The sequence below is a fragment of the Mytilus californianus genome, unplaced genomic scaffold (genome assembly GCF_021869535.1).
Source record: "Mytilus californianus isolate M0D057914Y unplaced genomic scaffold, xbMytCali1.0.p SCAF_8, whole genome shotgun sequence".
In the NCBI taxonomy this organism is placed as follows: Eukaryota; Metazoa; Mollusca; class Bivalvia; order Mytilida; family Mytilidae; genus Mytilus; species Mytilus californianus.
Genome location: NW_026262734.1, coordinates 93,621,783 through 93,638,201, shown reverse-complemented (window position 1 = coordinate 93,638,201; position 16,419 = coordinate 93,621,783). Strand labels below are relative to the sequence as shown.

The window sequence follows — 16,419 nt, the reverse complement described above, 5'->3', positions numbered from 1 at the left end:
AAAAATAGAAAAATATAAAAACAATTATATACAAAACAAGGGATAAAGTTGTAGTAAGAAAACCGGGATGGGTTAAAAAAGAAAGATGTTGAAACCAGAGAAAACTGTGTACGTAATAATCAGCATGACTTAATCAGATGACAATAGGACTATTAAAAATCCATGCTTAAAATAAGGATGAGGTACTTTAATTCAGACATGGATCTGCGATGTCGCTGGTGTGTTCTAGGACTGGTATATTATATATTCAGAATGCACTTGATGTTTTGCAAGATGAATACCAATTATAATTTTTAGCATTTTCGTCAGATGAATAGATGTTTTATTCAAAATCAATTTCTTATAGAAATAAACTGATAGAATTATAAGAATGTTGAATAATGTCAAGGTCACAGCAATGAAATAATCATGACCACCAGAAATAATTAACATCCACCAAATAATAGGCAGAGGCAGATTTAAAGAGAGTATATGCCCATATATGATACATGCAGACTTTTTACAAGTATCCTTTCAAACGATGGCCAGCCGGGGGGCACCCTTTTTCCAAATCCTGGATCTGCACCTAATATGCTCCTGACATCAGACAGACACATGTGAAATATGACGGGGTTGAACATGTTTGTAAGCACTTAAACCTCCCCCTAACCTGTGACAGTGGTGTAACAGCACAACATAAGAACAAACCGTTAAAATAAGTTTGAAATCGCTCGACTCATTATCGACACTAAATAAACTGTTGACACAAACTTTAAAGTCATATGAAACGTCAAATTTAAACAAAATGTTGGATATGTTTTTTTAAGTTTAACTATAAAACAAGTGTCAAGTGTCAAGTATCACAAATCTTAATATCAACTTCTGTTCAACATGTTTATTTTCTAGATTTAAAAAAAATATCACAGATTACAAAGTATAAGTTATAGAAGCACTGATCATTAATAAAATTATATGTTTCAATTCTGAATGATCTAGCTGTTAATACAATATCTGTAACACACCTTTAAAGAATAATAACTATAGGATGTGTAACCCTTGATTAATTTTTCTAAAAGTTTTGTCTTAAATACAAAACATTATCCATATCTGAGACATTGCATTCCTATAGCATGTATATCTTTAATCTACTCTGAAAAAAAAAGAGCTATTAAAGTTGCGATGCTGGATTTTTCTTATATAGAGATTAAGCCAATCAATATATGAAAACCTTTCCCTTATAACAAGATAACATTAAAGAATTTCAATATTAATTAATATTCACAAATTTTGTACGCAATAATCAGGTCTTCCATGAAAAACTGCAGTATTCACTTCTGCTATTCAAGTGTAAATTTGTGATTAGGGGAACAAATGTTTTCAAAAATACTTATATCTTTTAAGTTTTGAAAATCAAGTGCATGAACCCATCTGAAAACTACATATAACAATGTCAATAAATGCATTTTATCACACAATTTCAATTTTCATCATCTTCATCTTCATCGTCTTCATCAACATCATCAGTAACATCTTCATATTCTTCGCTATCGTCTTCCTCAAACGCATCTTCGCTATACTGTTCGTCAACATTAAATGAAACAGAATCGTCTTGATGTTGACTAACCATTTCCCTATGTAAGGGAGACAATCTATGTGGTGACAGAAGTTCTCTGTGTACAGGAGATAGTCTATTGGGTGACGAAATTGGTCCTGTTTCATAAGTTGTAATTTTCGCCTGGTCAGTTTCATACGTGGTCGTTTTTGTTTCTGGGAGAGATTCCACGTCTTGACTGACGTTACCGACCATAAATTCTGCCTTACACACTTGGTTCATAATGGCATCGTTAGTGTCCTCCAATTCACCGGCAATGTCTTTTAAACACTCATCTAATATCAAGTTTGATACCCTACAAGTATTGGTTTCAAATAATTAGAACTTGTGTAAGCATGAATGAAATCAACAAATAAATTAAACTGAGTTTCAAATTATTAAATTTTAATAAATATTTTATTTCATATTCAAATTTGATAGGGATCTTAAATTCAATTATGAAAAATTGAGAAATATTGGTAATCGAGAACAAATTTCAACAGACAGAGGGATGATTTGGTTCCTTTTTTTTCGTCTTTCTCGAAGTTACACTTGAGTCAGAATAGGACAACAATAGTGGGGTAGTAACAAAGCTAACTAAAATGTGATATCACAATAAATAGGCTAGCAATGAAAGAACCTGTTAATTGTGTATAAGACAGTTTAACTGAAATATAGTCTAATCATTTTCAACCACCTGACTAAGTAATGCATAAAAGCATAATATGAGAGAGGTAACTTAAACCATTGTAATATTTGAAATTTGTACAGTTCATCATAAAATTAGAAAAGTGTCTGGCATTCTTATCAGATCTTAAGGTTATGGACGAAGTTTTTTGTTCATATGTATAGGAATTTTACATCAAGAAATATATGAAATATAACTACAACTTCTTCATATACTAGAATCAAACACTGCAAATTCAGAAATTATTGCGAGGTTTTTTTTAATGAAAATAATGCAGCTCGATGAGTATCGCAATAATAAGAACTCACATTTTGATATCTGATACAAATATGTGTATGCAGATTTTCCTGAAATTATTTTGTCCCTTCTTCAATAATCACAATAATAAATGTACACAATAATTTCTAAATTTACAGTATTTAGTAGACAGCGAAAAATTAAGAGCTGGGCTAGTGACCTAATAACACATGTATGTCTGACCTATTTACAAATATTTTTTTCGTTACCAACTCCTCTGCAACAATGCATAAATTATATTAAAATTAGAAGAAATGTAAAATATTGTTTCCCCTTTCTGCAAAAAGCTCTTGTAAATTGATACAATGCACCAATAGTTGATTAAATCCTCATCCTTTGGTCTCTAATGGATAGTTGTCTCATTGGCAATCATACCACATCTCCTATTTTCCTATACTGTGGATTCATTACTATTCGTGGGATACCAATTTTCGTGATTTTCATGGGTATAGATAGACTACTAATTTAAATTTTCAACGAAGTACAAATTATCAATAGTTTTGTATACAGATTTTGGCAAAACCAGGAAATAAAATATCCATGAAAATACAATTTTCCCTCAATCCACTAAATTGGTACCCACTAAAATGAATAATCCACATAACATTCAAAATGATTGACTTACTCTTCAGCCAATACCCAGGGATCAAATCTTCCTAAAGGATGATGGGAAGTCTTCTTTAAATGTCTGTCAAATGCTTCCTGGCTGCTGTAGATGCCTCGCATCACCTCATCAGAAAGAGATATAAAAGTGGGAGGAGCTTGTCTTTCTGACTCCGCCCCTATTAGATCATCTAATTCTAAGACTCTATTTTTGACTAATGTCAGTCCCTTTGTTCTTGTGAATATAATAGGCACATCTGAATTATCTTTGTTGCATTCTCTGAAATAAATGGATTTCTTGATAAAAAAAACTTTGAGATTATGACTTACAAAATTCTAAGGTGAAAATTAAAATTAAACAGATATTATGAAATTATAAAATTCAGTTAAGCAGTAATGAAATCTTCTCCTATTTAAGCTAATATCTTTATAAATATGAAGCAGTTATACAATTTTTTTGTATCATACTTTTAAATATCATACATTAAGCTATACATACACATTAGATTTAGTTTAAAAATTGAAGTTAAAAAAAACACCTTTGTAGGGCCATTTTTTTGGGGTTCCTGGCTCTTTTCCTTTAAAAAATATTATTTTCATTGACAAGAAAAGGAACAAGCGTCAAACGATATATTTTCAATATTTTCTGAAAAACTCTATTACTTACAATGGCTTCTCTTGTATAACAGGTCCCTTTGATTTAGATATTTCCATTGAAAAAGGTGCTATTGGATTATTGATAACTGAAATAAAAAGTTCATCAATAAACATGAAATAGGAAATAAAATAAATGTAAATTGTCGTTTGAATCTTATATTGATCTATATATGTCCACTTTTGATGTAAATAAATATATAACTATATATTTGAGATCCATTCGCAATGATCTATCTCCCTCTACTACTATAATTCTAGATTTCTACACTATACAAATTTTTGTCAGAGCAACACTTCCCATAGCATTATATTGTAGCCTATTTTTCTAGTTGGGAGTTTAGAGGAAAACATTGATATAGTGTTGTATCTCACTGGAAGTATAGAGGAAAACATTGATATAATGTTGTATCTCACTGGAAGTATAGAGGAAAACATTTTTTAGTGTTGTATCTCACTGGAAGTTTAAAGGAAAACATTATAATAGTGTTGTTTCTCACTGGAAGTGTTAAATAGAGGAAAACATTATTACACTGTTGTATCTCACTGGAACAGAAACAGAAAATTTGCTCAACAATAATGCTATCAAAACCTATCTTTCAATATAATAAAAACATCGCAAAAATTTCTGAATTTACAGTATATGGCCTTGAAATGTTCTTAAACTACCTTTAGTCGTAGGTTTAACATCTTCAAAGTGTACTGAAGCCCATCTTCTTCTGATATTGTGTGATTCCAGCTACAAAAGACATCATGTGTATCAAATATATATAAAAACTAAATATATTTTTGTTATAACGTGTACATTCACTGGCGTGCAATCTGTCCATACCTATATTTTGGCATTGCAAAAGTTCATGTTTTTCTCTGACTTGTTAATGAAATTTTTACACTAACTTTCTTGGATGCTGGATGTGAACTGTCAGATTGATATTGTAGTCTTAGATACATTATTTTTCTATTAGCTGTTATTGGCTTTGAACTAGCTTTCAGCAACTGTGAGTATCCTCCGATCTGTACTTTGTCTTTTGTGTTTTTTATATTTTTGTTTGTGTGTGTTTAAAACCTAGAGTGATAAATTAAGCCCTTTCAACTGTTTTTTTTTTTTTTTAATTTGCTCTTTCGTTGTACTGTTAAACCACTGTCCCAGGTTAGGAGCCTATAATTCAGTGGTTGTTGTTTGTTGCTATGTATCGCTTTTGTTTTTTGTTGATTTTTTATACATAAATCAGGCCATTATTTTTCTCCTTTGAATTGTAAACATTTGTCTTTTTGGGGCCTTTTATAGCTTACTATGGGGTATGAGTTTAGCTCATTGTTGAAGGCTGTAAGGTGAACTATATATGTTAACTTATGTCATTTGGTCTCTGGTTGAGAGATGTCTCATTTGCAATCATCTTCTAATTTTTATATTGGCTAGTATCCAAATTCTAAAGCTTTCTCTGACATTTCAAACAAATTACTAACCTCCATTTGTTCCAATCTCTGATATATATTTTCTAATGTTGGATTATCCTGCATGGTGACGGCCTCTTTACGGACATGTTCGTCTCTCTCTAACCTTTGATATTCTTTGGCTGTATCGTCCAGTACCTCACCCAGTATCATGTTAGTCAAGTCGTCACCACTGTCCTCAAACTAAAATCAATCATTGTAATAATTTTTTTATGCATTCCAATAGTATTGTTATTTCAAAATCTATTATTTTTAGTGTCATTGTGTTGTTGTCTCCTTCAAATATCTCCCAAGACTTTTATTTATATATAAAATTCAATGTAAGGATAACAATGTCCTATTTCTATAGTTAATTGTTTTCTACTCTGAGGGCTATTCCATTAAAATGTAGGTGGGAGGGTAGGAAGGGACTTTCAAAATATCCCTACAACCAAGAACCATTTTTTAGATAATTTTGCATAATGGTAATAGAGGCATACTGAAAAAAGACCAGTGACCCACATTCAATAACTAAACTTCCCTTCCTACCCTCCCACATACATTTTAATGGAATAGCCCTGAAGATGTTTTGGTTTTTGGTGGTTTTTGTGTTACTCAGTATTTAGCTTTCTATTTACTGTTAATTCAGAAATTATTGCGAGTTTTTTATTAATGCGAATAATGCGACTGGGTTAGTATCACAATACTAAGAACTCGAATTCTGATATATGATACATTTACATATATCTGTATTCAGATTGTCCATAAATTGTAATAATTAATCTAACATTTTTGTTGATTCTCCAAAAATCGCAATAATAAATGCACGCAATAATTTCTGAATTTACAGTAGTATTGTGTGGACTTGTCTATTCGTCCTTTTTAAGTTTTTTGACATAGCTTTATCAGTTTATTGTTGACTTATGAGGTTTGAATGGCCGATTGGTATCTTACACCTATTTTTTGCTAAATTTGGCTTAGGTGGATAACCCACCTTTTTCAGGGTAAATTTAGTAAATGAATTGTTGCATGCAGTATATAAGTCAGATGAAATACTAACACTTGCTAGAGCTTTATCGGCCATTTGTCTCCTCTTTGTTTTGCTTTTCTCTTCCTGTTGAAAAGCAATTATCTGAAAATATAAATTATAATTAATGGTAGTTTATTATTCAATCCTTACTCAAACTGTTAATCAATATTGAATATGTAGTCACCTTAACAATAACATAAATGTGAAAGCCATTAAGGACTATACAACCACATACTGTGGATTCATTTTTTTTTTCATGGGTAAAATTTCCATGATTGAGGAAAATTTGCCTTTTCACAGATATTTGATTTCATGGTTTTGTGGAAGTCTGCATGACATTCTATACAAAAATTTGTAATTCATTGAACACTTAAATTCGTGGGTCCCTTGTACCAACCAAATTCAAGAACATTGGTATCCAATGAATAATAATTAATACACAGTATGTTCAAGGGCCAAAATATATGGTTTTAAATTATTAAAAGACTAGTCAGTTAATTCTAAGAGCAACAACAAAATTGATTATGAGCAAACATCCCATTGGTTATTGTCCCAAAATCTTGGAAGCATAGAACATCCGATTGGTTAATATCCCCAAATCTTGGAAGCAGATATTCTTTGTCCTTCCATCTTTCTGTGAACACTACCCATTTGAGACTGAACCCTCAGAACTTTCATACTTGGCAAATGAATTATGTGCATTTGATAAAAAACACAAGAGGTTGAGGTCTGAGGGTTTCATTCTTTTAAAAGGTATACACTGTGACAAATTTTGTGACAAAGATATTCATCCAAGACTGTTATTTTTGGCAAACCATAAAGACGTTATGAATGGATTTTCCACGAGAGTTAAAAGATTCATTTTACCATGTATTCAAAGCTGAATGGACATCATATTTTAAACAACTATCATTAACAAGAATGTATGATGTGTTCCTCATTAGCAGGAGGAAGATACAGAAAAGAAGAAGTAGTATGCATATGCATAACAAGGCAATTATCTTTGGTGTACATTTATACCTCTGCCTTTTGTAAAAGTGGCTTCAATCTAGCTTGTATTTTCTTCTCAGCATCTCTCACCATTCTCTCTGATAAACTGAGGTTTCTGGAAATATAATTGGAGGAAATAAAAGATAATAGGCAAAAAATGCAAAATGTATATAAAATTACAATTAAAGAGCAATTATTTCAATAACGAAATGACTGAAAATTTCTGTACTTATGTCTTTTTTGTAGATCTTGTCTTGCTGATCATGTTTGCCTTTAAAGTTTGTATCCATCTATTATAGTTTTCTAGCTAATATGCAAAAATGCAAAAGTTCTATAAGAGGTTGTTCTACAGTTTTAATGTAGATAAACATTATGTAGATCTCAATATTTTTGACATTTTTGCACTGTCAGATTTTCTCTATCTGTAGCAGTTTTCCAGATAATAGACACAACTTTCATTTTACCCCTATGTTCTATTTTAAGCCATGTCAGCCATGTTTGTCAGCAAGCTGGGTCATCAGACAAATTTTTAAAACTATATACCACATTGATGATTGCAGTCAAGTAGTGGCAGAGAAGATAATCTTTGTAAAAGTAAAAGGACGGTGAAGAGGGATGACGACTGACACCATGTGATGACAAAAGCTCAAACTTGCCCTTTGAAGAAGGTGAGCTAAAACTTAACTATGCATAAAATAATATGTATACCATATAATCTAAAATCTTTAACTGGAAGAAGAAAATATGAAGGTTTTTTTCATTATGTCAATTTTTGTAAAATTGTTATAAGAAGCTTTAGACTAAAACAGCCTTGGTGTCCGCATGGTATAGTTGCACTGTTATTATTATAAAACAGCTTTTGAAAAGAAAATTTTAACTCTTCATTGAGACAGAAGTAATAAAATTCATTAGATTGTTTTCCCCTCTGTTTACAATTTATATCAAATAGCCACAGTAACCCCATTGTTTACCTTTCTGGTGACCCTCCTCTTGTTCTTGGTCTACTTTCCTGTAAAATATGATCATAGAGTGTATCAGTAACCAAGCATCAATGTCAAACAAAAAAATAATTTATTGAAAGTTTACAATCTTTGTATTGCATCAAACAAATTTCAACATTGTCCCAAAATATGCATACCTCTTCATCTGTTTTAAAACATATGCGCTTAACATGAGAAAGCCAATTTATGATCAGAACTTTATAAAGCTTAAATTTAGCTTTTTCTAGAAATTCAAAATTCTGAGTTTTTAATCACTTTAAAAATGCAATTTATACAAAGTTTACAATATCATTCATATATCTTGATCCTGTGAGGAATATTTTATTAAATTCATTGTCCTGCTACTCCAGATTTTGTGTTTGTTAAATCAAATCAACATTTTGAAATATGATAGTTTGGCTGTTCTGAATATTTCTGTATAAATAGCGGACAATGCATAATATTCTTATTAGTTTTGAAGATCCAAATTTCCATCATACATTTTAAATTTTTTTTTTTTTTTGGATTTTGATGCTGATGGGAACCTTTCACAGTATTTGCCTAAAGTCTAGTCAATCTGATAAAAACTATAAATCCTGTGTCCGCACTTTGACTACAAGGATTTGCCAAAGCTCAGTTCTACTTTCATTTTTATAGACCTTTCGGGATCCTCTGGTTTTGACATAATGATACACACCTTCAGACAGTTGTAGGCTGACATTTCATTGGCTGATGTATTTATTACCAGAACAGAGGGTACAATATAGTGTTGTCAGATGCTTGTAAGCAAAGCCTGGATACTGGATCTGAATTTTAATCTAATTTGACACTTGTCAAATTGTTGGACCATATGTCATCTTATGTGTTTTGTGTTGTTGGGTTGTTTTTGCATTGAGGTAAAACCTTACATATCATTTTCCTCATTTCCTGCATAAATTTGTTTCTTTTTTTCAATAACGTAATTGATAAAAAATACATCAATATAGATAACTTACATGACCACCTTGGAAAAGTGACCTGAAATATAAATAGAATTCAAATACACATCTTTAAAGATTAAAAAACAGGTAATTCTATATATAATTAAAAAGATATTAAGGAAACTCTTCTTTCCAGAAACAAAAGGTAATTAATAACATGTGTTGCCCATGTCAACAGACAATATATGTTTTGTTTGACTGTGTTGTCCTCTTACCCAATCAATCACTGTATAATTACACTGAGAGATTTAGTTAGGTCACTGCACATAAAAAAATCTCAAAATTAAAAATAAATAATCTGGATACTGATAAATAAACTTATATTGTAGATTCATTTATTTCTATGAATACCAACTATGGTTAATTGATGAAAAATTATATTTTCGTGGAACTTGTACTACGTGGAATATTTAGATATGTGGTAATGAAAATTGGTATCCCTGAATCATAATGAATCAACAGTTACTAGCAAAATGTAATAATTAAATTTTGGATGTAACACGTCTTCCGATTGGCAGATGTTGTTTTTTTTTATCAGCTCATAGACAAAATTTTGTCATGTGACCTTGACGTCATCAACGTTTTTTCATGATTTACTCCGGTTTTAATGGAATTAAGAATTAAACTATAAGAAATGACTGTAATATTTTTTCTGTCTATTTGAAATAACATAAAAAATGTGGTGCACACTTTAAAATAACTCGCTACTCGAGTTATTCTGTGTGCACCACATTTTTGATGTTATTTCTTCATAGACAGAAAAAATATTACAGTCATTCCTTAAATAAAAAGTTTTCCAATTGGTAATATTAAAGATGCAACCATCTCCAACTGTTGTGAAAACTCTTGGAATATTTGGCATTGCCTCATATATATTTATAGAAACACAAAATAAAAGCATGCCTTTCTTTCATTTTCAAGTTGGAGATTTTGCATTTTTCCAAAAAAAATCAACTCTTACTTGACTATATCACTGCCATCAAGATCTAAGTATCTGTATGAATTGTAAGGACTCTGTGACCTTGACCTTCTCTGGTGACCTTTAGGTTTACCACTTGGTATCCATGGGCTGTGACCTCTCTCAGAGCTGTAAATGTTAAGAAAAGCACTCATTAGAAATGCATCTGTTTAAAATAAATTACTTTGAATTGTAACAAAAAAATACTGCAATGGTCAATTATTTTTTGTAAGAGGTTCTATATGAGGTTACAAATCATGTCACATACTCTTTTAAGGGAATATCTATTTACAAGATACAACTCATATCAAACTATATGAAGGATAAAGACCGGCTCATTAAGAAATATTTTTCCGTGAAGTTTTAACTAAAATTCTAAATACTCTTATACCTGGTCTGCTTCCAAAATTTTATTTTCCTATCATTTTTTTTTAATGTCTTAATCTCCTGTAACATATGCAAGAAAATTGTTTATTTAACCACCATTCCTTAACAACAATTATTGTTTACCTTGGAGACGGGGGAGCTGAGAATGACCTATCACATCTGTATGGTGACAAAGATCTGTCTCTGGTGGCCAAAGCCTTCAAGCTTGATGACAGTGTTGGGTCTCTGTAATGTACATCTATGTCTGATTCATAATGAGGCTTTGACGTCTGTTGTGACAGTGCTGGTCTCTGTGGTTGCCATGCCAATGACTTCTGCTGTTGCTGATGCTGTTGAACTTGTTTAACAGCTCTCTGAGCTTTAATGCGCTGATTCTAAAAAAATATTGTATATCAATTATAATTATGACTTCTCTTGGTTTTTTCATGATATAATCTGTGAAGTTATTTTGCATACATAAGGTTAGAAAAAGAAAACCTTAATAAAAATTTGAATAAGTATAGTAGTTCTAAATTCAAATATCTGATAATCTTTCTACATCTTGTATTATATGTTAAGATTTAAAATTCACAGTTCCTCAGAAGATTTTTGTGTTAAGGCAGCATTAAGCTATCATTCAAAAATTTGTTCATCAGGAAGTGTCAGTAGATGACATCCTCAAATAATCTTGATGTCTGATTGTAAATATTACTATAGACAGCTTTTCACTCAAATTTATTTATTTTACACCCTGCATCTTGTTGGTAAAATGATTAGAAATCATTAATGCCTCCTGACAGGACTGTATACAGGTGCATATTCACCTCTTTATTAGAAATCAACACAGTAATGGCTTAATCAACTTCATTTATGAAACAATAAGTTCATCTGTAACTTCTTTGCACTTGACAAAATAGCATTATGTCTTACATAGTTTTTATTGATTATCATGCACATCAAATTTTACCTTAAATTTAAAAGTTACAAACATATTTTTTTTCTAAGATGTTGTCATATATATTTTAAAGGCAGTTAATACAATACACAGCACACTCATCCAATCAGGCATAACGACTAAATTATCAAACTGGGCAGTTAGTTTTTATTTCTTGTCATCATAAAAAATGGCCCTTAAATTGTTGTTGATAGGACCCAATTGGCTTCTAAGCTTTTGGCTGTCATTTCAAAATCCCCACATGCACTATTATAGAAGTGAACTAGGCACAAATTTTACCTGTAATTTTCCTGGTAATATCAGGCTTGTTTTAGATGCTGGTTTCCTAACGGGTTCCTCCTGTAGTGATACATTCCATGCCATTCCTGCTTTGCCCTGTTGAACATCACTGGAATCCATCAAGGCCTCTATACCTGCCCTCAACATTGCCTTCCTCTCTGGAGTTCCAGTATTCCAGGCAACTGTAAGAAATTATTTTTTAATTAAAAAAAAGTGCATATCAGTTCTATCTTGAGTTTTTATATTTACTTTTAAATTAATCAAATGAAATCAAGTTTTTAGGAGTTACATTAACACTTTATCAAATAATATTAAAAAGTTAATTTACTACTTTTTTCAAGAACCCAAATTCTCTCATATCCCAAAACTTAATTTACATAATGTTGATTAATTGCAGACAAATAAAACTTGTCAAAAATCGTCAATATAATTTATTCTGTCCTGATATTGTCCAATCATCTTTCCTCATGTAAAATGAAATACTCCTCCATTCTTAAGTAAATTCTATAATTTCATTCATAAAAATTTCAAAATTTCTTTAGGTAAAAACATCTCTAGATAATACCGCCAGAAACGCAAAGATTTTAACCTACAGCACAAACTTTTATTTTATCTGACATCAATCTTTTGATACTGAGTTCTTTTTGTCCTTAGCCCAACAACAGAAACGAACAATTTTCTTCTTGTCATGAAATACTGATTTTCACTTTATTTATTCTAAGTATTTTATCCTGGAAATTATGTTTTATGACCAAATTTTTTGATATAAAGCTTTAAGGTGGTACCAAACAACTGGACTAAATTAAATTGGCTAATTTAATTTCATAAAATTTTGACAAAATATTTTCGTTGACCATTTGACAAAAATATAAAAATTTCAAAAAACTTGAACCACAAACATTAACGGAAAAATTTCTTGGATATATAGCTGTTTGACAAACACTAATTTTGATCATTGAGGAGCCTAATATTTCCTTAACAATGGAACGTAAGTAAAATGTTCAGCTTATTTTTAAAGAGTTATCTCCCTGTAGTGTTATGTACCACCTCAAATTGGGTTTCACCATTAAAAATTCTCATTTTTCACTTCACTGATTGATTTCTGTCCCTACCTTGCTGTTTTTGTACATTACTTCTTTTAATAGCTGGCTTCTTTAAAACACCTATTACAAATAAATTGACAATTTACAATAATATTTGACATTAGATGTTCAATTGATTATTGTGATGTACCAATAACTTGTATATGTTTAAAACAAAAACTGTATTTGAAGATGTTCGCTGATCTTGTTTTTGACTTTTTGTCAGATATATAGAATCCTCTGTTTTTATCCATGTAGTGACATTAAAAACTGAACCCACTAACCCCTAGGTGTAAAATATTTAAATGTATGAAAAATCTAGAGAATCATTCCTTGCCAAATTTTCAATAGCTTCTATCTAAAATACAAGGACAAAGACCTTTCATTTTATTCTGCTTTTTTAGTTCAAATATCTATATACTATCAATTTCTGTTTTTTTAAAAACTTGTTGTTTTGAAACAGAGCAGCCAACCTCCTTAATCAGGTAACATGTTTAACACCACCACATTTTTACGCCTGTCCCAAGTCAGGAACCTCTGGCCTTTGTTATAAAAATAAGGAGATGAGGCTTGATTGCCAATGAGACAACTATCTACTAAAGTTCACTAAAGTGGATGTAAGCAATAGTCTTGTATGTATTTTAATTTTGGTTAATATATATGTTTGGGAGTTAAGTATGAAGTCCATTTTCCATTATTGTTTAGGGGCCAGCTGAAGACCACCTCTGGGTGTGGGATTTTCTTGCTGTGTTGAAGACCCATTGGTGGCCTTGGGCTGTTTTCTGCTCTTTGGTCGGGTTGTTGTCTCTTTGATGCATTCCCCGTTTCTAATTCTCAATTTTATTTTAAATCGGCTGCAATTGATATACTAGATATAAAAGAAATTCTCATTTTAAATTATTATCAAGCAAAGATTTCTTTTCCGTGTTTTTTTTTACCTCTGACAGGTTTATTTTCCTTCCCTCTATGTGGAGCTGGTCTGAAGGAAGGCTGAGGTATTTGCCGGGATGCAGGAGACTTCCTTCTTCTACTGGTAACCTCTTCTTGTGTTGTCTCAATAACAGGTGGCTTGGTAACCTCTACACACCATGCTTTATTCAGCTCCTTCAAAATAGAATAATAATTTAATAAGTGATATGTTCATGTATCTTTCATTACTACTTTCTTACATTTTGCTTCAATTTTTCTGTGTGATAATTTTTCTTCTCAAGCTTCTCAATGAGAATGGTTTTTAAGGTAATAAATGAAAAGTTGTACTCTTCAAAGTTATATAAATTTTCTATGTTTAAAACAGAACATATAGTTGTAGTAAATGGAAATTACTAACTACACTGTTGAATTTTTTTTATAATTGTAGCTGCAACTAATTGAATTTAGTGAACCTTCATTCATTCATAACAGTCTATAACATGACTTATAAGTAGCTGAATAAAAATTGTAAGCTTCTAACAATTAACCAGACTGCTGGAAGATTATGCATTCATTCACAGATTGTATTCAGTCCAATGAATTCTCAATTCTTGAGAGCAAAAATGCAAAATCTTTTTTCTTCAAAAAATCAGAAAACATCTGGGCCTAAAATCATGTAGGTCAACTGAGCGATGTGGTTTGCTGACTAAAATTGGAAAAGGGAGATAACTTGTGAGTTTTCAAAATGGCAACCAATTACATTTAATTAAAAATGTATGACTTCCTTACATCTACTCTGTCCAACATTTTGACTAGGTCTTCTTGTACTGTTGATTTCCCATCAGTACTTAGCTGTGTACTGAGTAGTGACATCTGGCGGATCAAAAGAGCTAACTCATGGTATGAAGAAGGCAGACCACTGTGTAAATCTGTGTTTGGTAGGTTTGTAACAAATGCCTGGATAGTTCTCACTGCATAACGATGTGCTGCTGCCAGTCTTGCCATGGCTTGGCTCTGTAATCAAGTTATAAAAATGTATTATTAAAATGAAAAATCTGGTAGAATTATGATTTTTTTATATCATTTATAAATATTTTCTTACATATCCCTATAAACAAATTATATATATCACTGCCAATTTATGTTAAAAAAAATGTAGACAGATAAAAATTGATATCGTTTTAACCAATTCTACCTACAATTTCCGGCAGATCTTTTTTTTACTTATAGCAAATGTTACAGTAATGCTCATTGAAGAGTTGAAATGTGTACTTTAATTACTGGCAAATGATGCGGCACTATAAGTGTATGTTAACAGGAAGTTGATAAAGGATGAATGTAAAAAGGTATCACACCCTATAGCATGCTCACATGAAGCTATACCAAATTTCAAGAAGACAAATGTAACAAAATTTCATATGTGACCATTATTTGGAAGAATATATAAGTATTCCGTTAACAGCTAGTTGATGAGTGATTAAGATGTTAAAGCATTACAAAGTGGAGCATGGACGCAGGAAGTTGGCTTCTCAGAAAGATCTGATTTCAAATTCTTAATAATGTTCACTACTCTGGTTTTTTGACTTTTTGTCAGATAATCAGAATCCTCTTGTTTTATCCATTTAGTGTCAATAAAATTTTTGCCTACTAATCGCTACTTTTCTTTTCATAAATTTATTAATCAGTTTAAAAAGCTATTTTTGAAAATCTTATGAAATCCTTGTTATTTTTTCATAGTTTTTAATAGATAAAAAGTGTCAATGTTAAATGTATGAAAAATCTAGAGAGAATCATTTCCTGCCAAATTTTGAATCGATTATATCTCAAAACAAGGACATGTCTTTTTTTCTACTTTTTAAGTTCTATTATTTATATATAATCAATTTATAATGGTCTTTTAAATAGGTTGTTATTTTGAAACAGAACATCCTTAAGAAAATTGTGATGAAAGTTCCATATGACAGAGAGTGGTAAACAATACAGCCATTCTCATTCAGTGCAGGGGTATAAAAATTATACCTAATGGTTATAATGAATTCACAGTTTTTTTTAGCAATAATGGATGTTCTGTACTCATTTATGTGCAGACAATTTTTTAATACAAATATTCAAAGTTCATGCAGCTTAAGGTCACAAATTTTTACTGTGCAATCCAGCCAGATAGTACTCTCTGTTAACTGATCCTCAAGAACATCATTTATAATTCTGCAATAAAGGTGTTTTTGTTTAGCTAACTGTGTAACCCTCTTAAAACATATAAAATAAAGTACTGTTGTTGTTGTTGTGTACAAACTTTATCACCTTTTTCGTGTGTTTAGTTTTATCTGTGCCGGTCTTTGTTAATTCCTGCTGTATCTGTCGAACTTGTTGACGAAGCACATACATTTGTCTGGCAGCACGAGTAGCTGTTTCTTCTGATCGTAATTTCTTCCTAACTTCATCTTCTTCCTGTGGCAAGTATCCATCTTTTTTCCGACTTTTTGAAGGCTGGAGAAATTCTACATTTTGATCTGTAAAAAAATAAAATTGGATTGTATGGCATTTATGAATATCATAATGAACATACTTTCATTTCAAGGTAAAATTTAGATTGTCCCCTATTCATTTACTGTTACTAACAACAGACCTGTGTAAGAAACCAAAT

General features: G+C 31.1%; 1 protein-coding gene across 1 annotated transcript in view; it reads right to left on the bottom strand.

Moving 5' to 3' along the window:
- Positions 1 to 859: 859 nt before the first annotated feature.
- Positions 860 to 16,419, bottom strand: part of LOC127713090 (protein moonraker-like) — a 37,647-nt gene continuing 22,087 nt past the window's right edge. The window contains exons 5-20 of the mRNA XM_052219707.1: positions 16,077 to 16,285; positions 14,565 to 14,789; positions 13,805 to 13,970; positions 12,897 to 12,947; positions 11,785 to 11,966; positions 10,695 to 10,945; positions 10,188 to 10,313; positions 9,242 to 9,263; positions 8,238 to 8,275; positions 7,297 to 7,381; positions 6,307 to 6,378; positions 5,280 to 5,450; positions 4,482 to 4,551; positions 3,826 to 3,901; positions 3,181 to 3,438; positions 860 to 1,886 (exon numbers count right to left, since the gene is read on the bottom strand). Coding sequence (XP_052075667.1) covers positions 1,457 to 1,886; positions 3,181 to 3,438; positions 3,826 to 3,901; positions 4,482 to 4,551; positions 5,280 to 5,450; positions 6,307 to 6,378; positions 7,297 to 7,381; positions 8,238 to 8,275; positions 9,242 to 9,263; positions 10,188 to 10,313; positions 10,695 to 10,945; positions 11,785 to 11,966; positions 12,897 to 12,947; positions 13,805 to 13,970; positions 14,565 to 14,789; positions 16,077 to 16,285 — 2,432 coding nt within the window. The 3' untranslated portion in view covers positions 860 to 1,456. The remainder of the gene's footprint in view (positions 1,887 to 3,180; positions 3,439 to 3,825; positions 3,902 to 4,481; positions 4,552 to 5,279; positions 5,451 to 6,306; positions 6,379 to 7,296; positions 7,382 to 8,237; positions 8,276 to 9,241; positions 9,264 to 10,187; positions 10,314 to 10,694; positions 10,946 to 11,784; positions 11,967 to 12,896; positions 12,948 to 13,804; positions 13,971 to 14,564; positions 14,790 to 16,076; positions 16,286 to 16,419) is intronic.